The sequence below is a fragment of the Lasioglossum baleicum genome, chromosome 1 (genome assembly GCF_051020765.1).
Source record: "Lasioglossum baleicum chromosome 1, iyLasBale1, whole genome shotgun sequence".
Taxonomy (NCBI): Eukaryota; Metazoa; Arthropoda; class Insecta; order Hymenoptera; family Halictidae; genus Lasioglossum; species Lasioglossum baleicum.
In genome coordinates, this window is record NC_134929.1 from 16,444,484 (window position 1) to 16,472,040 (window position 27,557).

General features: G+C 39.2%; 1 protein-coding gene across 20 annotated transcripts in view; it reads right to left on the reverse strand.

Annotated features, from left to right (window-relative positions):
• The window catches only part of Hr4 (nuclear hormone receptor 4), a 266,613-nt gene that overhangs the window by 24,668 nt on the left and 214,388 nt on the right, over window positions 1-27,557 (reverse strand). For all 20 annotated transcript variants that reach the window (XM_076425281.1, XM_076425174.1, XM_076425288.1 and 17 more), the window contains one exon: window positions 5,645-5,749. In XM_076425281.1, coding sequence (XP_076281396.1) covers window positions 5,645-5,744 — 100 coding nt within the window. In that variant the 5' untranslated portion in view covers window positions 5,745-5,749. Of the gene's footprint in view, window positions 1-5,644; window positions 5,750-27,557 lie in introns of those variants that run through there.

Sequence of the window (27,557 nt, forward strand, 5' to 3'; positions counted from 1 at the left end):
GTCTCGATCGGATGTAACGATGGAAATCAAGATAGTTCTGATACGCCGACATTGAAAAATTGTTGTAAGGATGGTAAAGGAGCGAGTACGCCGCGAAGTTAGGTTGGTGCGTCCTCAGATCCATATTGAAAGAATGCCAACTCTCCATCCAGGCGAACTTGTTCGCGGCGAACATATTGTTCTTCAATGGAAAATTCATTGTTCTATCAATATTCCAATATCTTCTATCGATCTACAATTGTCGCTAGTATATCACAAGTTGTTTGTTAAGCTTCTTCTCGATTGTCTCAGGTATCGTTGCACTTGTTCGTTCTCGATTTTCTTCTACTTGTACTTTGGCAGCTCCGTAAAAAAATCTCAAAAACTAGTCATCTCCATACAAATAATCATCAAATATTCTCAATATTAATTTTCCAGGTCCGAGCCGTTACAAAATTAAATATTTTTGTATCAATTCATCTGTGCTCTTCTGATCCTCCGATTACAAAATTAAACATCATCTGTGTTCAGGTATAGGTGCGTCAATTCCGATTCTCCAGGGATCAGAAAATTAAATATCATCCATGTTCAGGTATAGGTGCGTCAATTCCGATTCTCCAGGGATCAGAAAATTAAATATCATCCATGTTCGATTCGTGTACGTCAATTCATTCACTCTTTTCCCATTCTCGAACAATTACAAAATTAAATATCGTCTGTGTTCGATTCATATACGTAAATTCGTTCTTTCTGAAGCAACAGTTCCAATTCTGTTACAAAATTATATGTAGCTACGTCAATAATCATTCACATCCATAATCTCATTAAAGCAACAGTCCTCTAGCAATTCCAAAATTGAATATCCTCCATGTACGTGAGGCAACAATTCTCTCATCCCCGATCGGCCTAAGTGTATGCCTCTGCGGCGAGCCGGGCGAAAAGAGGTAGTCGAACCCGTCACTGGTCAGACGCAGCGAAAACTATCCACACGTTTCGTAGTCCTTTCGTGCGCGAACGGAAACCGACTGATCCGAAACTCCATCGATCGTCTTCTCAATGACCGGAACAGGAAATGTAACCTCGCGATCGAGAACAATCATGCAGTCGCGGCATGTCGCAACAAGTCGCGACACTCGCGAGCATATAATAGGGTACGGTTGAATTAGAGGATCTGGTGGTTCGTTAAAACGCGATTCTAATCAGTCGTTTGTCTAGCACGTGCGAACCGATTGTCACTGTTGTTGATCGTCGCTCGTCCGGGAGCGATCCCGTCGCGACTCGCCTGGTGTTCCCATATTGTTGCATTCATGAGGACCGGCTGGGTCTCCGGTCGGGAGCCACTGTCGTCAGCGAGTGAATTGCGTCGTGCACGCGTTTCCGAAGTATGACGTTGTTCGCGTGGCGTTTCCAAGGGAGGGGGTGAAAGATCAATGATTCTCGGCGCTGCCCGCTGATCCCGGAACCCGCGTCCCGCGAAAAAACTCATTCATGCCTTGGGAAGTGCGAAGCATGGGTGTCTCACGGCTTCGAGAGAGGCACCGAAGCTTCCCCGGGACGGTTCGAGATCGAAAACTGTCGACACTCTCTCTCTCTCTTGGCGGGTGACAGCTGAGCCGAGGACTACGATGACTGCGCGCCTGCTCGTACCCCAGGTATCTCTTGCTTGGCGTTGCATCCGACATGACAACAATCCAGGTTCAGCGTCGTTGCCATCGATTCGGCTTCCCGCCAACGCCAGTCTCTGACCTTTAATCGCCAGTAGGTCGAAGGTCATTGGTATCGGCTGCGTTCTCCTATGCAACCTTCTCAACAAATCGATGCAGCCTGACAAACCGGTCGACGCCGCTTCTCGCCTCCGTCAGGATTTATTCGTGTTCCGGTATTTTTGGTTAAGGCTGCCAGGTGGTCGCGATCGCAAGCGAACAGGCGCCTCCCGATCCGCGTGCTCTCGCCAGTTCACGCGCAGACCAACTAGCTTAGGGTGCACGTCCCGGAGACCGCGTGGGTGATCTTCTACCCTGCACCATTTCCACCAACCACCATCCCCGCTATTCCTCCACTTACCTTCCCCCGGTCGAGCTACGATTTCACGTCACTATAGCTCCTTCTCCTTCTGTGTCAGTGTTATCGGAATTTATGACACCTTTTACCCAACACTCGGACTTGTTTATTGCACCACGACTCTACCATCGTCTACACCCGAAATCTAGCTAGCACGTTCCTGCCGGAGATAATAGACTACCATCAAACTCTCGTAGGTTAAGGTGTTCTCCACCCTTGAAAATTCTAATTGCGGTTAAATTTCAGCAGAGGACACTAGAATTTTTTAACTTTTTTTAAATGTGATCCTGTACATTTTGCGAGGAAATGCCGAAAATTCAAGTTTTAATGTTAGGAATCCATTGGTTCAAAAGTTATGCGTGTTTAAGAATGCATAAAATCTACTAATAGCACAATCTAGGTCCTACTGGAAATTTGTCGCTATAGTGCAATATTCTCATTCTTCTCTTAACATTCTCGCGTTGGACTACCCCTACGGTAAGCAATCCTTCCTAGTCGATCAGTACCTCGCTCAAGACACAATAAGGGGGCGAGAAACGGCGCTGTGAAGTGGCTCAGGGACGGCCCCCAAGGCACTTATCGAAACACACCGATCCAGGATCAGGATTTCCAGGGGAAAAGCTTAAGATACACAGTTTTATCGTCGGACGAGGTCGTTTAAGGTGTTACGTCGTGGAGAGGTCTTGCGAAAGGAGTCCGAGCTGCTTCGAGTGGCCCAGGATGGGGTTTAAGTAGAATGGGTACGCGATAATGGAGCCGCGCGACCACGTTGCTCTTTCATTGTTTCGCGGAATTGACTACCCTGAAACGGAGTTCGGGGAAGTGTTGCAAACGGTATTGAAAATGTTGGATCGGTAAAATATTAGTGCGAATAAAGAGCGAATTTTTAGTATGCGAAATATAAAAGTCATTTAACCCTCAGATGGCGGCAGAGTTGGGCAAAAATTTAATCAACGATTGACGAATGAATTTCTACTTCAATCGTTAATCGCAATTAACAATTAATCTCCTAGTTTAGTCGTTAAAAAAATTGCGGTTAACGATTAAATACTTATTAATCGTTAAAATTGCGGTTGACGATTAAATACTTATTAATCGTTAATTGGAAATAACGGTTACATTTCTACTTTAGACGATAATTGCGATTAACGATTACATTCCTTTCAATTGTAATCGTCAATCGGATAATTGATTAATGTTTAACTGCTAAAATTTCGAAATGACATACGGCATTAAAACTATATGAATACTGAAAAAAAATGTAAACTGAGGTGTATTGTCATTTGGTCTATAATACAAACTCTGTTTACGTGCTTTTATGTTTTTTTCAATGATTTCTTTTTTTAATCAACGTTTGACGATTAACCTCGTCAATCGATTGAATCAATCGTCGATTTTTCGATGATTTCTTTTTTTGATCTTACAAATTAATCAATCAATCTTGATTAAAATTTCAATCGATTAATACCCAACTCTGGATGGCGGGAATTAACATTCCATTCAAATTCTAATTATTCGACAGCTTGTTAACTATCAATTTTTACTCCCACGTATTTTAATAATTTCTTACTTGACATTAAATATAGGTTTGAATTACAAGATCGAATAGTTCGTATTTGCATAAAAACGCAAACAATTAAAATTGATAAACAGCATTTGTAATACGATATAAAAGAATAAATAGACTAATTTCTAAATTGTATTATTTGGTCTTATCGAATCAAATTTTACGACACTTCATTGACAAAGCAAATTTTCTAATCCAATTGCGTAGAATATAAAATTCTTCTTCCATAAAATCAGTATTGCAAACAAATAAACAGACAGTAAATTCTTTAATTCAGTTTCTTAGAATAAAATTCATCGAATAAAATGAATATAAAAACGCATTATGGATTCTTATTGAATCAGAATGTTTATAGAATAAAATCAATCTTCTATAGTTCCATAAAATCAATGTTGCAAACAAATAAATAGACAAGTTTGTAAATTCTTTAATTCAGTTTCATAGAATAAAATTCATCGAATCAAATCAATTAAAAAAAGAATAAATAAATTTGTGAATTCCTGTATCTGATTGTATCGAATAAAACGAAGTAGTTACATAATAATTAGAGTTAGGATCGCACGGGATTGATAGAAGGGACAGTCGCATGTCAGAACAGACAGAAAACGAGGTACGGTGAAGTTTATCGCGCAAGTGGTCTAAAATAACGCTATGATTCGCGCGATAGAAATACTTGGGACAGTGGGGGCGAGAGATGTGTCTCGGTAGACCGAACGCGAAAGTACTTTGTTGACACCATTATCTAAATAAACTCCCATCGGTTGCGTTAGAGGAATAGTAGAACCTCGTCTCATTGGAGAGGAGTCAAGAATCCTGGTAGACGCGTAGAACCAACGCGACGCGACGGGGTGACGCGTGCATAATAAATTCCCGCACCGTTGCAAACCTGCAAACCGGCCGCGTTTAAATGTTGTGGTTCCTTTAATGATACGTTCGAGCGTTCCACGATTCGCAAAGCGGAACAGATGAACCATGATTGATGCTCGGGGCTCTTTTCGTCCGTTCTACTGCGCGTCGGAGCAATACGCGTGGCTTATGAAAATCGGTGCAATAAGGGTATGAAATGCGGCATTATGGGCGGCAACTAATCATTACGGTTGCGCTGACTACTTTCATGATACTCGTTCTGGCTACTCCGAATAAGAAAAGATTGCCCGTACGCGCCACAGCCAGACAATGATATACGATCTTTCTAGAAGATATGATTACACCGCGATGTATTGTTCCGCTTCTTTCGTCGTTAATGATTCCTTGCCTAGATCATTTCCAAACGATATTGGAAACACGGCGAGATGAGTTTATTGTCTGCCTAAGAAGATTTCCGCGAACAATGAGGAACGAACGGCTTATCGTTATGAGACCAATGAACGTGAGAACCCCTATTTTGAGAGCGCGATATTAAATTGTTTCGAGAGATGCAGCCGAACAGCTGTTCGATGCTGAATGACATTTACACGCTGCTTACTTTCAGCAGGCTTCGTATGAATGAAATTGTTAATTCTGGTATGTAGATGAAGGTCAGTGTAGTTTTTTGAAAAATGAATGGGAGCTGTGGGATTTTTTGGTTAAGTGTATATGTGAAAATCAATGATAAATACGAATGGTTAGCAGAATATGAAGATGATTAGACTGTGGATTATTTAGAGTGGAAATACATTTTCATTTGACTCGTCTCTTGCGACTGATGCACAAAATTTTGCATAGAGATCCACAGTCTAAAGATGACGTACAATGATGGTGAAGAGTAATGACGATACTTACCAACAACGTTGACTGGAAGGCTTGGAATCACTCCTATCAATTCTTAATAAAAATTCGTATCGATAACTTATTTGGTAGAGATTTGATCTAAGAAAACGGGAACTGCACGATCTGAGAAACTGCGCGGACCCGAGGGTTTTAAATTAATAAAGAGTGATTTCAAATCTCCTGATCATGGAATTTTAGGGTAACGATTGTATGAGAACGATGGGCGAAATTTCAACGTTGGAGCCAAAGGAGAAGTTCGAAAGTTATAGAAAAATTGTAGATTCTCACCGTCACTACTACATCGGGAGTCGACCTTTCTCCTTTTCAACTTGAGGTCTTGAAACAAGCTCATGTTGTCTAGCTCACACGGGCTGCTCGTAAGGGTCATAATTCCTGAAAACAAAATTACGACAAAATTAACACCACATTTACATCGTAATGAATAATTCATTAAACATATGCGTTTTGTATAGACGATAGAAAGAGTACAACACACGAATTTGATGGAACTGTCAAATTTGTGAAGGCACTACATAAATATCAAAGTTCAATATAAAAAGTAAAGAAAATCGATAGAATAGAATGCATTAATTTCTAGAAGTTTGTCGTTCAGTGGTATTAAGCGTAATCATTAAGGAAATTGATTCTAGGTAGAACAAGTTCATCATCGATCAAGTTTCTTACAACCATAGCAAACGTTATGTATTTTCTCGAGATGCTGTGATATTTGTGAACAGTTGTGCCACACGATTGTAGATTCTCTGAAATTAGAATTATATGCATCAACCAGTAGAAAATTGACCCAAATTGATGTCGCCAACACGTGTTAAATAGTTCTACGAAACAATAAAGCACACTTCTATTAACTAGTCTTCAATCGAGTTGCATAGACTCGGATAACGTGCTGTCCGATCCGCAGGAGCAATTTGCAAATATATTCTGCAGCTAACAAAATCGAAAATGAAATTCCTTTCGGAAGGAATCTATAAACTATTTGCTTGCCAGATTGAATTAGGTTAATTGAATTCCTATGCTAGCTTGCATTCGTTGTGATTATCGAATTCTGAATTCACGAAATAGGACACCTATTTTCTAACTCTAACGTCGACCACGAGACATAGGAGATTTCCTAATAAAAAACAGAAAAGTAACTTGCAAAAATTGAAATTATAGAAAAGTTTAATCCTACGAATATTTAATTGATTCTTTAACTTTGCCTTGCTGTTTGAAGATTGATCAATAAAATTGACAAATTTATCGATAGAGACTGACGTCAAGAAAACATTTTTTCCCCTCGATAATACTTTCAATAAATTATACATGAGTTAAAACCACATGAAATTCTATTTTTGAAGTCTTACTATTCCGATAACTTTTGAAATGCAAAAATCCGCGCTCTTGTAATTACAGTCTGGTTTTTTAAAAGAAACGGTATCAGATATTGCAACAGCCAATAATTATTATCTACCGTATCCTCACACCCACGTGTTAGAAACTTGAAATGATTATAGTGGGAAGAAAATATTTCCTTTAAGAATAAACAAGACTTTCTGATTATTCTACGTTAAATGATTCAATCCTCATTCTAAGTGTTCTTTTCAAATGAACAATCCTCTAAAAAGTAGATCGGTTCCAATAACATACGTCTGTCCTTCATCGGTAACATTGCAAAAATAGAAACTCAATAAAATTAGATTGTTTAAATTCATGCCTCGGCCTCCTGCGAACTGAATCATTGAATCTCTAATCGATTTCGCACACAAGAGTCGCTTCTCGGATAATGGTTGGAAGTCATCTCGTTCGGTCGAGGATATCGGCTATCGCAAAAGAGAACGGACTGAATGTGAAAGTACATACGTGTGTTGCACGCACGCGTTCGCGATTACGGCGAACGCATAGTTCGCCATTAACCCCTCTTTAGCCAATAGCATACAATTGGATCGTTGCGTGGCAGTATCTTTCAGCGGTGGACCCCGCGAAACCATGCTATTCGATGGGCCACGAGCTAGCTCGTCTTAGGATCACGATCTACTATGAAAGCTTCACGGAATCTTCCTGCATCGCACTATCCTATGATAATTAGAGGCGTGATCCACCGCAGATCTTCCCTAACAACGGAATCGTTTTCCTACCGCCCCTAGCACAAACCGTTTCAATATTCAGTGCATCATCCTTGCAGATCGTGTGCACTAAATTCGAACTGTTTTTGAAAGACTTAATTTTATCATACAGATGCCGCATTCTCAACTTCCAGAATTTTTCTGATTCGACCGTGACAATTAGACGAACGATTTTTATGCAGCACAATTCCGCGAACTCTTCCCAATATAATATATTTTTATAGTGTTGCAAACATTCGAGACTGGTCTGCCCAACTTTTTCTTCGTCCACACGGTCCTCACTATCACTTATTGTCAGTACGTTCCCCCACTACTTGAATTGTAGATGTACGACCGTGTCAAGTAGTGGGGGAACGTCACCTCCCACTTTAGCGCAATGAGACAGTGGGGGAACGGGCCCAATGTGGCTGTCGAGCCTCCCCACCATCTCTCTCGATCAATCTGTTCCTCCACTACTTAAACTATTGATAGAAACAAATGCCATGCGCTTCTGGCGGCACGAGTATGTCGAATAGTGGTGGAACGTCACTTAGTGGAATGAAGGAGTGGGGGAACGGGCCCAATGTGGCTGTCGAGCCTCCCCACCATCGATCAGTTCGTTCTCCTACTACTTGGTACTTATATGGTACTTATATGGTACTTATACAATATGCAACTGTATATGGAAGCAAATGCCATGAGCTTGTGGCTGTACGACCATGTTGAATAGTGGGGGAACGTCATTTACTGGAATAAAGGAGTGGGAGAACATGTCCAATGTGGCTCGTGAACCGCGAGTTGGACAGACTTGAAGTAAGACATCTTTTCAGGTTATTGTTCAATTGAGGATCTAAACAACTCTTTTTTTTAAAAGAATTTCATTATCATGCAGAATAATCACGTAACGACACCTTTATTTTCTTTACTGCTGACAAGAGGACTTTTCAGATACGAGAATGATTTAACAACGTTCGTAAACGTTCGATTTGTTCCATGAAATACTTTCTGTCGGGGCTAGTCGTACAGTTTCAGACTGGTGCACCAGGTCAGTTGAATAACGACCACTCGCCGGAGTGTTCTGATAATGATAAATCGCGTCTTATCGTTGGACGCCGCGCCGGTCGCGTGTAATTAACGAGGAAAGAAGACGCGAGAGAGAAACGTTGGTTTAATGATCGTGACGCGGGCCGAGGCGGTGAGCTATGACACACCATGGGTCGTTTTAATAAACACAATGTGGCGGATAATACAGGCCAATCGCGTGCGATCGCTCGGAAGCAACTAGATTTGCATGTCGCGCGGCTTTCGGCCCCGCCGGTTCTTACGTTTCACGATGGTGGGTGATCGATGTACCGCATTGTTCATTTTGTCCAGTGAAATGTTAGATGATTTGGGGCACTGATCCGAATTTCACCCTCTTTCTTTCTTTTTGTAATTCTCTTCTTTCTTCTGTAATTATTACAAGTTATACAGGGTGTCCCGAAAATGTAGAATTTCCTTGAAGGAGGGGATTCCCAAGATTATTATAAGAAACTTTTTCATTTGTGAAAATGGTGGCTTCGTTAAAGACTAATTAACATTTCATAAAGAGTTAATAACATTTTCGTAAAGGGAAAAGTTATTTGAAATAACCCTAGGAATCTTAGTATAAATTAGTGAAAGTATAAATTAACGTTCAAAATAATTGATAATAATTATTTGAGTTATAATCGAGTAGTAGGAATGTTTATTGTTTGAGTAGTAGAACGTTTATTGAGTGGAACGATAATGCATTTACGACGTTTATCAATTATTTAAGAAACGCGTCTATTCGGTTAATTGAAGAGCCTTGGGTTCAACACACAGAACCCCAGGATCATTATTACTTCAGTTCGTTTATCTTCAACTTGGTAGAAGTTTAAATTCGGCTGCAGCTACCTTGTGCCAATGAATCGCCGATATTGGCCTACAACCAACTCGAGTCCTCCTGGGTTAAGTGCTGAGAAAATGTTTACAAATCGGGATATCGCCGCAGAAACTTTCTCAATTACATCGAATGCTTTTAATTCACTGATTTCTCTTTAATACGGACAACGGCGTCAAACACTTTTCCTCACGTTCTGATCGTGCCGCGGCTATTATCTAATGCTGTAGCTTCCTTCTAGCGTTACGTAACGCAATCTTGACTTTTTACCTTCTCCGGACAAAAATGTTCTATTTGGTTGTGTTCAACGGGCTCGTGAAAGTCACTGAAATTCCGAACAATTTATTCAATCATCGAAGAATATGAAAGTACGTCAACAATTCCTTATGGTGATTAGATTATACATTTATGACAAAAATGGTTACGTGCAATTTAAAACAGAGGAAATATTAAAACGATTTAAGCCCACCAGTGAACGAGTTTCACCTTGATAAGATAATTAAAAGAAGATTGAAATTTTTATTTGGCTCCTGTTTCTTGCAATCAATGCAAACGTTTTTTTATTTTGCATGAAGATCCGCAGTCTAGTGATTGCTTTTCGAATTTTCTTCCATGTCGCAGATTCGAACAAAGTTTCGTTCACGGAATAGATTGTAATAACTAATCATTTTTAAGACTGCGTCCAAGTGTTACATACACAGAGTAGGGAAGAATCATCATATTATGACGAATAGAGGATCATACATCTTCAGTGTATCATACATTTCAGATACAGTATGATGGAATATTATACACGATAAAAAGAGTATATATTGTAAATACAGTATGATAGAATATGACTCACAGTAAATAAAGTACGATAGAAAATAATCCATGATGAATACAGTATGACAAGAATGTCCCGCACAATGAATACACTATCATACAGACAATCATACGCTCTTTTCTTAGAGAGAAAGAGTAGTATTCACCTCGTACTCACAATAAGTATCAGACATCTCAGCTTCTCTTGCCCCCACGTCCTGATCGAATAAATATACAGTGACTATACGAATTTTGTCGAGCATCGAAAGAAAAAGCTGTCAAACCGTCTTCAACGGTTGAAAGAAAGAAAATTGGAGTGTATCGCGGTCCGCTCGACCATTCAACGATTAAGGCGGTAGACTCGTTTCGAGGATTGCAAGGGTGCAGGATTCAGGTTCTCATTTCTCGATACATAATACAAAAATGGGGTTTTTCAGTAATCAAGAATGCTAGATAAAAGATCGATCTAGGGCGCTATCGCCCTCAAAAGTCCCATTTTTCGTTTGCGAGGCGTAATTTGCATTATTCGGCAGCATGTAGCTATGAAAATAGTGAAGCTTCAGAATAATGCAAATTACGCCTCGTGAACGAAAAAATAGTAAGTAAGTAATGATTAGACTGCGGATCTTTATGAGAATTGTCAGAAAATGCTACAATATTAAAATCGATAGAATTCAGTACAATTTGTATGTATTTTGAATCTACAAAGGCTATTCTCACTGAAAATAGAATTTCAAAAGATTCCACTTCCTTCGAATTTGTCTACAAAAATTGGAAACTGCATAAACATCCGCAGCCTAGAAATGATACCTTGGTCCCCTCAGGGTTTCAAATCCATTTACCACTCTCCCTCTCTTTCCACTCTCACTATCGCCTAATTTCAGCGGGACCTACTGTTTATTGCGGTGGGTTCCGATCTACCGGTGGGTTTTTGACTGCTGAAGAACCCCATTTTCGTATGATCGAGAAATGAGAACGCGAGTCCCGCATCCTTGCAATCCTGGAAATAGGAGTCTACTCCTTTAAGAAAGAAAAATCCGGTGGCAGCAGCCAGTGTTGGGCAATAAATAAATTTATTTAAATAAAAATTTAAATAACAAGTTATTTGTTATTTGGATATTCAAATAAAAAGCAAAAATAATTATTTATCATATTATTCGAACAAGTCTAGATAGAATTATTTAAAATAATAAAGTTAATTGTTATTTACAAATACAATTTCAATCATTAATTTGTACTGACAAATAATAAATTAAATTGTTATTTATAAATACAATTTCAATTATTATTTGTATTGACAAATAATAAATTATAAATTGTATCCAAATAATAAATAATCTTTTATTTGCAAGTAAGAATTAATAAATAGATCACTTTTGGAATCATTTACATTACTTTAATCTAAATAAAAAGTTTAGATATTATTTGCAAATAAAATCACACATTTATTTATTATTTAAAATAAAATTTGCCAGACACTGGCAGCAGCCTAACGAAAACACCCCGCGCGGCTCGGCACTCTCATTGTCAGTCAAGTGCATCAAGTGTCTCCGCGTGTGAAAGTGGCTTAAGCCGGCTGCGGAGCAGAGCCAGCCACGTGGGCGAGTGCGCTGTTGCGTTGGTGATGGTGAGCGACGCCAGATGGCGGCTACGTGCACCAACACAGTTTCGCGGCGCATCAAACGCGGCGGGGATGAGGGAGGGTGGTTTGTCGCGCGTGCGCGATCTAACACATGCTCGCGCGAGCGCGATGTGTGCACAGTATGTACTGCATACACACTCTCGCTGTTCTCGGCACTGGGAGAGCCCCGCGAGTGTGCATATACGTGGTGCACCGGGGTCCTTGCTCCCTGCCGTATGTGGGTCACCAGTCTCACACACACCACCGTTCTTGCGTAACCAATGCATGCATACGAGCGGCCTGCACATGCACACACCGAGACGGAAAGTGCAGCCAATGCACTAACCTACGGTCTCTTCTTGAGAGGCCGTCGCCGAGCCCCGTCTCGTGTGTACACACGCGTGTCCGTGTATATCTACTGTGTGCCCCGGCTCAAAGCAAACTACTCGCTATCTTGGCCAAGCTTTTTCGAGGCATGCGATTCACCCTCCTGCATAGAACCCATCCGTGTGTTATTTGCTTCATTAAAGAGACGCTTCCGCTCGAACCGGCTTTTCGCCCGATTCCCGGCTATCAGGCCTGTCTGAATATTTCAGGTGCGATGGGCTATCGTAACCGACACCCTTCCACCGATGTCTTTCGGACAAACCCTCGTTCGAATAGCTCGTAGACATTTCACGAAATTTCGATCGAAGTAACCGGTTCTCTTTTTCGTTTCGGATGATTGCATAAGTTCGTGCTCGATTTGAAAATAAAATTCAATGGTTAAATTTTAGAGCTGAAGGAGGCCACCTAAATATCTCCTTTATTTTTAATGGCACAAAAAACATACTTTTGGCATAATTTAAATGGTATCGAAGTAGGAATGTCATAGAAGAACAATTTTTTTTGTTCGGTTATTTTTTAATAGTTTTTTCAAGGTCCTTGTCATATATTTTATCTGGAAAACTTATTCTTTTTATTCCATCTTGTTCTTGACTTAAGCATATTCAAGGAATGAAAAAAATGTTTTCCCGATAAAAAAGTAACGATGACCTTCACAAAATTATGGAAAAATAACCGGAAATTGTTCTTGTATGATATTCCTCCTTCGACACCGTTTAAATTATGCCATAAATATTTTTTGTGTCATTAAAACTAAAGGAAATATTTAGGTGCTGTATAATCACCATTCTTTTCTACAATTAGAAAACCCAGATGGTGACTATACAATTTTTTAACATTCTGCCGTGCAGTACAGGTTGCGACATCTACGAAAATCGTGCACGAATTTATGCGATCATTTAATATTTGTTTCAGAATTTTTGCGAAACGAAATTTCATCCATCGGAACTCCCTTAACGCTGAACCCACCGAGCTCTGAAAATATCTGGCATGTGTTGCCTTATGGAAATGACATCATAGCATTTATATAGATTTTCTGTGATTTTTATTATGAAAATAATTTCAATAATCGTTAAAGAAGAGACCCGAAACCGGCGGTGGTAGGTTTAGTGTTAAAAAGTGCTCTCATCAAATAGGTATCTTTTAGAATCTGTATAATTAATAGAGGTGGCAGGGTAGCCGAAAATTTTGAAACTTAATCGAAATCGAATATTTAGTGTTACTCGTTGGATCCACGTTACGAGAACAATCGAGATGAATAATTCTGGAAACAATGGCGTCACAAAGAGGAAGAGGTATCGGGAACCCTCTTCTTTTCCTCTAATGTTACGTTGCCCCCGTGTTTCTAATCGAACCTCGGACGTCGCTCGATAATTGTGACGTTGTGTAACTAATTATTACCGTGTTTCAGATGCGTTACGAGCACCGGGAACAAGATTAAACGAGTTATTTCTACCAGTATTTGAAACCTGAGAAATAGATTTTCATTATTTCTAAACGGCTCGTGGACGTCTTTCGGTATGAATATTATACGCATTAAATTACGTCGCAGACAGTGGCGCGTAATCATTGTACATTCATTATTCTTCTCCATTGTTTTAATAACGTTATCGACCGACCGTACGAGACCAGATCCTGTAATTAATGATAGAGGCGTGTATTATCGTGCAAATCTCCAAAGAAATCGTTTCTTTGATCATTAGCAATTACATATGATCAATTATATTAATGAAACTCGGTTTACGTCACCATTAATGGTACTTGTCTTCTGAAATTAGTTTAAACGAGTACTCTCCCATTCATTATGAAGCTTGTAATTTTCTACTGGTACTGTAGACTTTCAGACACGGTTATTAAGCACAATGTACTCATCGAATAAAATGATTTTTGTGATTGTAATGTATAATTATAGAATATGAATATAGCCAACGAGATATTAAGAAATTTTTACGCGAACCATTATTTTACAGTATTAGAAACGATGGGATTTGAAAACTTTTATCTTCAATTCATCAAAAGATATTTTAATTAATGAAAAATAAAATGATAATGAAATAAAACATCGCACTATTAGATTAAATATATCCTTCTTACAATAATGCATTTTCTGCCGTAATTTAAATATTGTATATAATTTACATATATTATTACAAGTGTACAAAATTGTTGAGAGAGAGAATCTTCGAACCACTCGCATAATGTCAACAAACACAAAGAACACGTTGACGTTTCCAATATTCGGTTCCGCGAGTACACTGATTACATAAGGAAACGAAAGGTTAGAGACTTAATTTTATATAACAAGAAAGTAGAATATTCTATGACCGGCGTTACCTAGGACAGGCGGTTGTTGCAAAATTTTCGACCGTACGAATATTATTGTTCAGTCTATATGCGACAAACAATTATTTTTCAGATCTACTTTCAGACGCTGAGCTGGCGTGATAATTATTACAACAGGAAATCGCGCGCGCGTTACGCAATTCATTCAGCGGTAAGTGAAAATCATCAATAATTTATTAAGGACTTATTATAATGCAGCGATCAACGGAGTAGAGCAGCGAAATCAATTTTTTTTAATAAGCTGGCCTGATTTATAGAACTAGCATTCTCATCATTATTAACATGCAATTAGCTGCGAGATAATTAGTATGGCTGATAAAATCGCCTGAAATTTCATTAACGAAAGTTATTAGCAAGAGTCAACCGTTAAGCTTCACTTCTTTTAACGATAAAATTGTTTGTGGCTGAAAAATGATTTTTATATCCTTTAATAAAAAATATATAAGTCCTCCATTGTGTGTTTCGTGACAGATCAATTGACGATAAATAAAATCAGGCAATTCCATCTGGTAGTTTCATAAAATTTCCATATCCAACAATTATGCAAAGTATGCGTGTTTCATTAAACCTTTGCGGAACAATATTTTCCTTCTTCGTTAGCGGGGAGGCCTAATATTTACCTCGCAACTCATTAACATCGAAACGTCCGAGCACTAACAATGACTGGCATCTGTTGCCTTATAAAAATGACAAGACTGAATTTATTTCGATACTGCGCGATTTTTATTCTAATACTCGGACAAACAACAATTTCAAAGACGTTTCTTAAAAACACCCTTATGCTATACATTCCAGCGGAAATGGTCGAACCAAAAGAATCTCAACAACACTTTTAGCTTGAACGGTATTTATAAAGTAAAAAATTAGAATTTTTTCATCACAGGAACAGACATTTTATTGATTTGCAATATTTTGTAACAGATGCTGAATGACATTCAATATAGGTAGTAACAATATTAAGTAATTATTAGAATAATATTGAAATAAGATTCTAATGCTGTAATAAAATCGGGCGAACAAGATTTCAATATTGTACAGATGATTGCATAAGTTCGTGCCCGATTTGAAAATAAAATTCAATGGTTAAATTTTAGAGAATACAACTTTATTAATCAATTATACATATAGTCACCATTCTTTCCTAATCGTAGAAAATTTAACCATTTTTTAATTTTAATTTAACCCATCTTTCACCAAATCTTTGACCAATCTTTAAAATTTAACCATTGAACTTGATTTCCATATCGGGCACGAACTTATGCAATCATCTAATCTAATACAATAATAATACGATGAAAATGAAACAGATTAGAATAATATAAAACAGAAGGGTTGAATTGGTTCCCAAGGGTAACATTTTCAAAAAGTACCGCAAGAAAGTTCCCAGACGGAGCATGGAGATTTTTTACGAAGGAAATATAAAAGCTGGTGAATTCAATGTGACATATTTCCGTCAGGTCGGTACCATCATCGGCGAATCGATTGTAACAGAACGCGTAATTTTCTGTGCCATGTAGATTTTACCGCTATAGGGGCCGGCGACGGTGAAAGTGACTCTCCCACGCCATGACATCCTAGGTCTACTTCCCTCCCACCATAAGTCTAGGCTCTCTCTCTCTCTCTCTCTCTCTCTCTTTGTTCCTCTCTGTTTCACCTGGTCTTCCTCCTTTTTCTACCCCGAGCTCCCGTGTTCGACCGCGCACGATTCGATCTCGCGTCGTGCAAGAGGAAACGAATTCTTGACAATGGTAATGAGCCGCGGATAAAATAATGGCTCCTCCAGCGACCAGGAAACTTCATGGCATAATTTAAACGCTGCCCGCAAGATTGAGGGCCTCGAGCGTAAAAAGATGCCCCAGGCGAGCGTCAAAATTACAAACCACGGGGAAAGTGAATTAACGGAGATTAATCTGCGGTGGAATCCGACGCGGACACATTTTTACCTTGCAATTATCGAATCCGCCGGGGTTCTAGGGACCTGCCAGAATTTTAGTGGCGCGGGAACCACTTTCTTCTTGCCTTAGGTCACTCGGAAATCAGAACTGGCTCTTGGATGCCGAACGACAATTGGGAAAGTGAGAATTTATTTCAAGCACAATTCATTTATTTCAGTTCTTCATTTATTGCAATCAGTGTCGGGCAAATTTTATTTTAAATAATAAATAAACGTGTGATTTTAATTGCAAATAATAACTAAACTTTTTATTTAAATAAAAGTAATTTAACTAATTCCAAAAGTGATCTATTTATTATTTCTTATTTGCAAATAAAAGATTACTATTTATTATTTGGACTGAGGTGGAAATCAAATAAGTAGTGATTGGTCTTCGCTTATTTCTTGTATTTTGTATATACAATGAACACGTGCGCGTTTTTTGTCTGCAATAGCACAATTATTTGTCAATACAAACAATAATTGAAATTGTATTTGTAAATAACAATTAACTTTATTATTTTAAATAATTCTATTTAGACTTGCTCAAATAATAAATAATTATTTTTGCTCTTTTTGATTTGAATATCCAAATAACAAATAACTTGTTATTTAAATGATTATTTATTTAAATAAATTTATTTATTGTCCAACACTGATTGTAATATATCTATTCTCAGTTATCAATTTTTCCGACGCATGATGAATATGCATTTTGCTCTCTGTTCTAGGAAATTATTAATGACAACAAAATTCTAATTATTATACATAATTATCATTATTTTATAATAATGTACATTCTGTATGTATTACACATTTGATAATACTGTACAACACATATAATTGTCATTATTTTCGTGGATTATAACTGCATAAACATTTTCCCAACTCCAATCAATAGGACTTTCACTCTCGTGTTAATTGCTAGTTGAAACTCGGTTTATAAAAGCCGAGTGTTTACCGTATCCACGGTAAAGAGATTAACCGTGCCGACATTAGTTCAAGAATTATGGACGTACTTAACATGGTGGATAATTCGTGCTATCGTGCGCGCATGAGACGCTTTGAGCGGGCTTCGCACGCTTTATCTGCTCGCGCGGTACCGTTATTTGAAAAGCCGTGTTATCGCTTATCTGGCCGTCTTCGCGGATGCGTGACAGTTCTATTTTTCACGTCTCTACCTTCGAATTGACTTATCAGCGGAAACGGTGAATAGCTTGTCGGCCGGTGAATGTTAATTAAGTGACTAAACGGTCATAATTTTCCACGCGTGGTTTGTAAAAAAGGTGACGAACAGGGATCTTAAACAATTTATTAGTTAATGAATTATTTTATTTAGTACACCCCGGACCGTACCATCGAGCACGTAATTGTCCTGCATTGGGATCATTTGTATTAAAAATTGATTGAAAATTCTGTTTTAAACACCACTAAGCTGTGAAGAAAGTCCAAGGGTCTTGCAGAAACACAAATTTTGTTGAAAATAAATACAGTTACAGTTTGTTGGTTACAGTTTATTGTTAAATACAGTTTGTTGGTAATTCAGTGAAACCTATACTGAGAAAAATGAAGACATATTTGATTTTTTAAATATTCCTGGTAGACCGCAACTTCGTAGAAAAGGTTGCTGTTCATTATTATTGCGAATATTGATAAGTCAACCGAACAGTGTAAATTTACATGTTTAAAGTCTGTTATGAGTATAAATATCCAATTCGAGCTCAATTTCCTTCCCTCCTGTTACTGCAAAGTCGATGACTTTTCGTCCAATATTAATTTGTAGAGTATCATTGTAAAGAAGAAGCTTTAATCTTTCCCACCCGATATTTCATGCAAAAGCATCTTAGAAAAAAATGGATGAATGATCGAAAATGTAGGAACTATTTTTCTTGGTAAAATGATTCAAGTAAAAATGAACTGTTTATACGGCTCCAGTCACTTGCGATTGCTGCGAGCCATGTTTATTTCTCATGAAGATCCGTAGTCTAATTACTATTGTACATAAATGTTTGACAGTCAATCTTAATTGTGTCAGGTCATTAAGTATGGAACTTGACAAATAAAACACAAATCTAAAACACATTTGTCAAGTCTCATACTTAATGACCTGATATAAAGGTGCGCAGTCTAATTATTAGAAAAATGTTTGACAGTCAATCTTAATTGTATCAGGTCATTAAGTATGGAACTTGCCAAATAAAACACAAATTTAAAACACATTTGTCAAGTTTCATACTTGATGACCTGATACATATAAAGATGCAGAGACTAATTAGTAGAAAAATGTTTGACAGTCAATCGAAAGTGGGAGAGAAGAGTGATAAGAGGTACTTTTCCCATCTACCATAACTCGTGCGGCGGGAAACCTGGGCGCTGGAATCACCGACAATAGGTCGCCGTTTACTGTTACGGGGTACAAAAAAGGGAAAGAGAGGGCAAGGTAGGAAGGAAGGAAGAAAAGTAGGAAGGTAGAGGAAGGAAGGAAGGAAGGAAGGAAAACAGAGAGGGTCGGCTTACCCACGCACAACGAGAAATTTCTCCGGCGAGCGGCGCGCGACAATGGGGCAACGTTATAAATATTCCCTCTTAATTCGTCTTACGTGTCGGCACGCGGCGAGGAAGAGGGAAATGGCTTCGTCGAGAGCGGAGCAGACACACAGGAATCGTGTCTTTCGGATGCTCGGCCGATACACACAGTCGGGCCAACCAGTGAGAACGGCCAGTGAGAGTCGCCGCTCGGTACGTTGAACCTCCGCAGTGAAAGTTTCTATTATACCACTGGCCTTACCTTACTTTTCCTACGGCAAGCTCTGCCATGTTGTGTCATAAGCCGACGAGCCGCGTGGAAACATCGAATTTCGCGTCGTCGCGCCGTACACGGTCGCTTATGCGAATTTGTTCGCACACCCTTCAACCCTTTCACAGTCTAATATTATTAACACTAAATCTACCGAGCCTCAAAAGTAACATGTTCCCTTATAAAAATGAGAAGATTGATTGTATTTAGGCTTTGTGCGGCTCCTATTGTAATACGTGCACTACTAAAGTTTTCCATACAATTGTTTCTTATGAAATCAGTTTTATTACTTTTCTAATTGTCAAACAAAAAACCTGGAACCGGTCATTTTGCCCGGCGTTAGTAGGTTTCATGTTAAATGCAAGTTCTTTCCGCATGACTTCATTCCAATATAGGGTACATTAATTTGAATACTGTTTCGAATTTATCATGAAATAATATCGCCGCCTGAATGTAAGAACTAGGTAACTTGAAATTTGGACATTTTGAGTTATCTACTTCGTATTCAAATCAAGTAGAATTTAATGTAAAAACTGGGTAACCCATCAAAGTGATCTGCGACATCTAGTGAGCAGTGTTCAAAGTAGATAAAAAATAAATACAGATTTCTATTTATGTTATAAATGGGCAACTCGACTTTAAAAAAATTTTTTTAAATCCAAAATGATGTTTTTTCATGTGTTGTTCCACTTAAAATAAATGTATCAAATCCGTTGTGTATTGATTACAAACGAATCAAATTTCATTTCATCTAAAATGAAACGCATAACATTCATATTTGTTAGACTGTTGAAAACCTTCATCACGAGTCTGACTTGTCAAAATACGGCAAGGGGTTAATCTCATTAGGCTAGTCTATCGTGCTATTCTTGTCAGTAGTTTTGTTCTTCCTCAAGAACTATAAATTTTTGTAATATTTTAGATTTCGACTGGCCTGAAATAATCCGTTCCGGAAAGATTCATCGCAAATAAAAGAGTTAATTCTTGTTTGATTAAAAAAAATGATTCTATACGAGTGAAATTCCGAAAAACCTGAGAACCACTTTTGATAGTATAATAAATTTGTACCCAACGTATAGAATTATAGGTGAAAGCCCCCGGTAGTCTAATGAACAGCTGCAAGCCAGTTTTGCTCATCTATGAAAGACACTAATTGGGTTGGAAGGGATTGAGTGGACGGTTTATACAGTGTGAGTCAAAAGCACCAGGCCAGGGTTCACGATTAATTAAACAGCGTGATATTATTTTACAATTGTACAGTGAAACTTCAGGAGTCGGTAATTACAAGGATTATCCTTGTTTCATTCATGAGTTTTCTGGAATGAGTTTTATCGAGCTTTTACCAAATAATGTTTTTCAATTTTCTCTTTTCACAATTTTATTGAATCTCAGCTTTGGACATTTATTTCGAGACTTCGTTCAAAGATTAATTTTGTTGGTCCAATTCATGTAACAATGCTGGTTGTAAAGTGTCTCATTCCTTTGCAATAGATATTCCTACGAAGTTTATATTGTAATTTGAATAACTAATACTATTAAACTGCGAATTGTATAAAAATATTAAATACTGACAAATAAATACATGAATGAATATATGAATGAGTAAATACATGAATGAGAAGAATTTAAAAATATTTTTTCACATTATTTTCGCCATTTGTTAAAACTGTTAAAAACTAAGATCTATTTATCTCCTACTAGTCGGAGAGTTGAGATTGGAAATTCTACATTTATTTATTTTATGATAATTAGACAGCGGATGTTATGCGAATTTATTTTATCAAATCTGTTTAGAAATATTATTCAACTAGTTAATATTTGATATAATAACAATGGGTGAAAAATCAGCGACTGATTCCAAACTTTTGGCCGGTAGTGTACGTTGACAGATCTAAGGTTAGTGTCCGGCCCGATATTTCCATGGTCAGTTCCGGCGATTAGTGTATCGCGGAAAACGCGATTTCGTCGGGTCAGCGCATATTTGGCTCTAAAGATTGCAACAGAATCGAGCGAGTGACGAAATCGAACGAAGCCCGTAGAACAATCCTCGGCCCCGTTGTTCCAGTATAAAACTGTTCTGATATTTCGATGGAAGAAAATCCCCGTGAAGTTCACCGGCCACGATAGACGGTGTACAGCGAGGTCTCTAGTACACAGCCTCGAATCTGTTGCAATCTGGAGCAAAAGTCCACGTTGTTGCGAAGCAACGACGAACCCCACCGGTGGTTCCAGGTTTCTATCGTTTACGCAATCGACCGTGCTCTGCGACCACGACACGATCGTTCACGATCCGCCGAGAAAATATTGTAGCAAATGACACTGGCCGCTACTTCCGCGTGATAAAAGCTCGAGTTTCATATCCCCCCGATGAAATACAATCGACCGGTTATGGGTGTCATCGTTCAGCGAATTTTATGCATCGCTAAAGCGATTTTCATCCTATACTTCCGTGAACTACAATTTCGTGCTTGATTTACAGGGACGTGTCGCCAGATCACTTTTACACTCCCATAGAAGTGCCATATAAAGAAAGTCTTGATAAAAAAGAATTGTTTAACACCACTTTTTAGGAAACAGTTCACAGAAAATTTTCTCAAAAGTACGTACTTTATTCCAGGCTTAATCGTGATGCTTTCGTCGTTTAAATTTATATTTTACAGTGTTTAATACATTGTTTAATATCATATACATATTTCGTGATTTAGTTATTGTCCATATTTTGATATTGTCAAAAATTTTTAATTCATAGAGTATATTGTAGTCACGAATAAACATGTATAATTTCATATACATATATTGTGGAATAAATTTCGTAGTTCGTGGCTTAATCATTGTCCACATTTTTATGTAAATTTTAGATTTTAGATTCATAAAGTATATTGTAATATAATTTTATATAGTATGTATATATTTTGGAATAAATTTCGTATTTCGTGGTTTAATCATTGTCCAAATTTTTATGTAAATTTTAAATTCATAAAGTGTATTGTAATATAATTTTATATAGTATGTATATATTTTGGAATAAAGGTCTTATTTCGTGTCTTAATCATTAAGTATTAATATTGAAGTCTCTTTCGTTCTCTTTAATGATCTTAAAAAAGTTCAAAATAATATATTGAAACTCTGAAATTGTTATAATCATTCTACCATGTTAAATCGCATCAACTCAATTCTCCCATAACTGCATAAAATCTGCAGTCCAGTGACAAGTTGTCTAAAAGCAAAAAATCTGTGTGAAACGTCGTTAGTGAACTAACAACAACGGTCTCGGAATAACCCGACGGACAATCGCGCGGAGTCTGGAACGATGAATGTAGCACAATCTCGCGGTTTTAATTCGGCAGTAGTTAAATGATGATTGTGACAATCGCTCGTCCGCCTTCCGCGAACAATTTCTATTTCGCGTCTCCGATGCGAGTTAGATAGAGAGCAACTCCGGGAATAGTATTCTGTGCCAGTGCGCATTCGGTCGCGTCGCGGAGTCGCAATTGTGATTTGCAATTAGCCAAGCGTGCAATTGTGAAATCGCGACGCGGTGTTATTGACCTGGAGGACACGCTGACGAACTGACACCTCGTTGCACCACGGGACACCGATTCCGCGAACTTCTTCGCGCCGCGTTATCGAAACACGGAACTTTTCTGCGAAGAAAACGAGAGAGAAAAAAAACCCACCGAGAAACTTCGTCCGGAGAGGAATAATTGAATTTGCCGCCGTTGAAGCGAAGTGAAAGTCGACGGAACCGTTTGAGAGAATCGTGACTAATCCAATGAAACTGATATGCGGCCCGGAGAATTTTAATGTAGTCCACGCTCCGCAATTAATCGTTTTCTCTTTTAATTGTTGCGACTATGAAACCGATGCACGGACAGCGGATTTTATGCGGTTCTGACGAATATGAGTAGGCGTAATTTAAAATATTAACAAAATCGGACGAATTTACACAAACAATTAAAATTAAAGTATTTAGACAAAATACTTTTATATCGTTTTCAAACTATTGAACATATTAAGAAAGAAAATTTCTATGTCACTCCGGTTTGTTGCAATTCAGGTGGAAAATTTTTATTTCATTTTGTCCAGGAGAATTTTCCTATAGTTTTCTCTTTTGTTTATTGTGTACTTTAGGAAATATATTTGTGATTTTTGGGTTTTATCATGTTCAGGAGTCGGACAGTTCTATTATAATTTACGTGAGCCTTTATTTATTTTATTACTTTTCTGTCGTCTTCGTTTTAATTTTGGTTTTGTGTCTCATGGACTTCTGCGAGGTTCTCTATCCTGCATTTCGCAAATAATGTTTCTAATAAAAACAACTATCGTGTCGAACGACACTCGAGCACATTCATAGTTTCATGTATCCGAAGAGCGAAGGCTGCTCCAAATTCCCCAGCTAAATCCAAATCCCGATTTCCCCCCAATATTGGCCGCACGGTTCGCGATGTTACACGATCACTCGGGTTGTTAGCACGTGCTAAATTCAGTTTAAAATAGATCTCCTACCTATGTGACGACCTTGCAGCACACTCATCTTCGCGCACATGGTAAGTCACAGTTTCGATCCACGTAAGTATCCAAAAAAGAAGATGCCACCGTTTCTCCTATTTCCCAGGGAATTTCCAGTGGATTCACGGTTGAGGTCACGTTAGATCACATGGTCCGCGATGACAATCGAACAAGACACGATGGATCACCTGCACGCAAACTAGGATCCGCATGTAGTCACTTTGGTCTAACACTGAAGATCGACGCGTGGATCTTCGTTGACACTGGAGGATCCATTATCCAAGATTCGTAGATCGCGAGGATGTTCGGTTTGTTACTTCCGCGATCGGTCGGATGGTTAAAGATCGACTGCCGTAGGCCCGGAAGGAACGAGTTCGAAACGGTCCGCGCGGAGCAGCCGAAGTGAACGCCTCGCACAGCCCAAAGTTTTTGGGCCACGCGATCCACCGAAGTCGTGGATCCACGGTGCTTGGTGGTGGTGGCACCAGTGACCTCGATACCAACCGAGACCCTCCAATCCCAACGCCCAATGCCAAAAACACGACACGCGTGGACGCGGGAACTTTCACTCTCTCGGGATATACTCTGTGTGATAGCGCGCCGCGCCGCGCCGAGAGGAAACGCGAGATCGACAGGACATTCCGAGTAATTCACCTTGGACTAATGCCGGAATAATGCATCCGAGATAGTCTTTGCGAGCTGAGCTGGCTGTGGGAACCGGACGATCGAGAGCTGATCACCGAGATCTATCATGGACACAGTTGGGCCTGGTAATACTGATCAGACCTTGGCAAATCTGATAGGCCGCGATTATAAAGTGCTTGCTAGACACAAGTTTGACCTACGAGTGAACTCTGTTACCATTTGTTTTCGATTTTTCACGTATGTAGTTTCAGCTTGATTTTGAATTTAATTCTCGGCTCCTTTCTGTACAAAAGTGCTGTCTAGTGCTGTCTATAGCCTACCAAATTTCTAATTTATGTTTATTGAGGTTGCGTTCATTCAATTTTATTCTAAAATTGGATCGAACGACTTGAGCTTTTTTGACATGTTAGAAGGTAAGGCAAGTTTTGGAAAAATTGCGGAAAAAAGAAAAGTCAGCTACGAATGCTATAAATTTGTGAAAAATTGATCAAAAAGTGTAAATGTACGGGAAGTCGTCTGGAAAGCGTGAATTTTCGAAAAAATGGTGAAAGTTCACTTTGTCCCATATTGTCACTACGCTGATAAATATCCTATATTTCCGACTAGCTTGAAAATCTACAAAAATCCCCTAACTCATAAATCTGGTCACATAAAAATCCCACGGGTTCCGAATCCACGAAAGATCGCTGCGGTCCGCGCTGACTTTCACTCGAAGATCCAGAGCGAAGATCGATGAAGGGGAACGAGGAATACCCAGTGGAAATGTGCAGATGGTACTACACCATGGAATCGTACGGGCTTAGAGATCGACCGATGGAAACGAAAGTAAGTATAATAGCTGGTCGATGATCGAGTGTCTCGCTCGGTGTCGAGAGGATTTAATTAGCTCGTCTAATTGCGACGGGTCGGGAAAATCGTCGGTTACGAAATGTGTCGGCGGCGATGCCGATGCGGAAGAGTCTCTCGTAAATCGGCCGATCAACCCCGGCCGTTGGTTACGTAACGGCATAAGTCTCTCGCACATGCACGCGTGAAATGATGAAAAAAATTGTGCGCCAAATAAGGAACGGGAGAAGGCGACGCGCGTCACCTTTTCTTCGGCGATTTCACTTTCGATGTCGCTGGTTCGGCTCGGCTCCCGATCGCAGTAGTGCTCACTTCGATTCGCGAACCAATGAGAACCGGAAGTGAAATTCTTGCGTTCAAGGAAATTTCAAAATCCGTTATTTTTATCATACAGTTTCGAATGTGGTACCGATCGATTGTCGAGATTCTCCCGATTCAAACGAGTCCAAACACGACGTGAATCTGTCCACTTTTACAGACATCGTACATAAAATCGTACGCATCTCCTCCATTTTGTTATTTACATTATGTATAAAGTTAGTCCGATTCATGTCGTGTTTGGACTCGTTTTAATCGGAAGAATCTCAGAAATCCACCGGTAGTAAATTTGGAGAGGCAAGATGAAAAAATTAGTAAATTAAAAATTTTCTTTATTCTTTTTGCTTATCCACTGCGATAAGGCCCCGTTGAGCTCGGGGTACTACTGTCCAGAAAACGAAAGATACCTAACGAGAGGGGAACGGTGCAAGAGGAACGCAAAGACAATCTGAATATGGTCAGACTTCTTTCCCCGTTCTTTCCCGTTAGTTTTCTTTCGTGCTCCGCACAATAAGTGGTGGGGGAAAAGTGGTGGGGTTGGATCGTGTAAATTTAAGCGTTTCGAAGGGGATCAGATGATCAGATCACCAGTGGGGATACCTAGTGGCGTACTGTAAGATCCTGATAAGATCCCTATTCACAGACTACACTATATCTTCGTGACGTCACTCCAACTCTTACTATAGCATTCCTCGCAGTATTGTCCCAGATATCGACTCTTTCGAATTTGAGTGAGCACTACTGTGATCGGGGCCCGTTTCCTGCGTCATCTTCGAACTGGAGTGAAAGAACCGGTGTGTTTCACTCTCCGATAAGAAAGCGAGGAAAGTGGCCTTTCGGATGAAAGTTTTTCGGCGGCGGGCGTGCAGCGGCCGAATCCGATCGTTCTCGTCCTCACGCCGGTCTTTTCTGTCTTCTCTCTGTGTGTTTATTCAACAAAAGTAAAAGTGGCGGGGGACCTTGCCGTTCGCGGATCGTCGTCATCGTGCATGACATCGAATCCTCCTTATGCGACTCCGCCCCCCTCCAACGAGGGGGACAGGGGAGGGGTAGGCAGCCCAGCATTTCGCCTTCGCTGGCATACCGGTTTTTCGGGTGAAACGATACCATCTTACAGGAAGATCGAACCTGGTGAAAACCGCGGCCTTCGGAGAACAGGGTTACGTTACGTCACACGTGTCACGGGATCGCTGTATGTACATCTTTCGCTGCTCTTCACGCAACTTCGAGGAGACCAGCGACTTCTGGCGCATTCGACTGGTTGGGTTGTATTACCCGCAGGTGATCTAGATTTTTAAATATTTTTCCTAGCTATTTTCGAAGTCTGGGTGCTGAGCAATAAGGGATGAAGAAGCTGCTCGTGTAATAGGGTGGCTGAACAATGATGAAGAATTTTTGCTCACCCTGTAGTCTTAGAGATTCAGATTTTTTTCATATTTTTCCTAGCTCTTCTTGAATTCTAGGTGCTAGACGATAATGGATGAAGGTTCTGGCGCAACAGGGTGGCTTAACGACGATGGAAAATGTTTGCTCACAATTCAGGGAAGATGAAGGATTGACGTGTGATGTTACCATGCAGGAGATTAGGATTTTTAAATATTTTTCATAGCTGTTTTCGAAGTCTGGGTGCTGAGTAATAAGGGATGAAGGTGCTGGTGTAATAGGGTAGCTGAACGACGATGGAAAATTTTTGCTCACCATTCAGGGAAAATGCAGGATTGACGTGTGATGTTACCTTGCAGAAGATTTAGATTTTTTAATACTTTTCCTAGCCGTTTTCGAAGTCTGGGTGCTAAGCAATAAGGGATGAAGCTGCTGGTGCAACAGAGTGGCTGAACGATGATGGAGAATTTTTGCTCACCCTTTAGGGAAGATACAGGACTGTTGACTTTATTTTGCAGAATTGACGTGTGCTGTAACCATAATCTTCAGGAGATTTAGATTTTTTTTATATATTTGTCCTAGCTCTCCTTGAAATCTAGGTGCTAAGCAATAATGG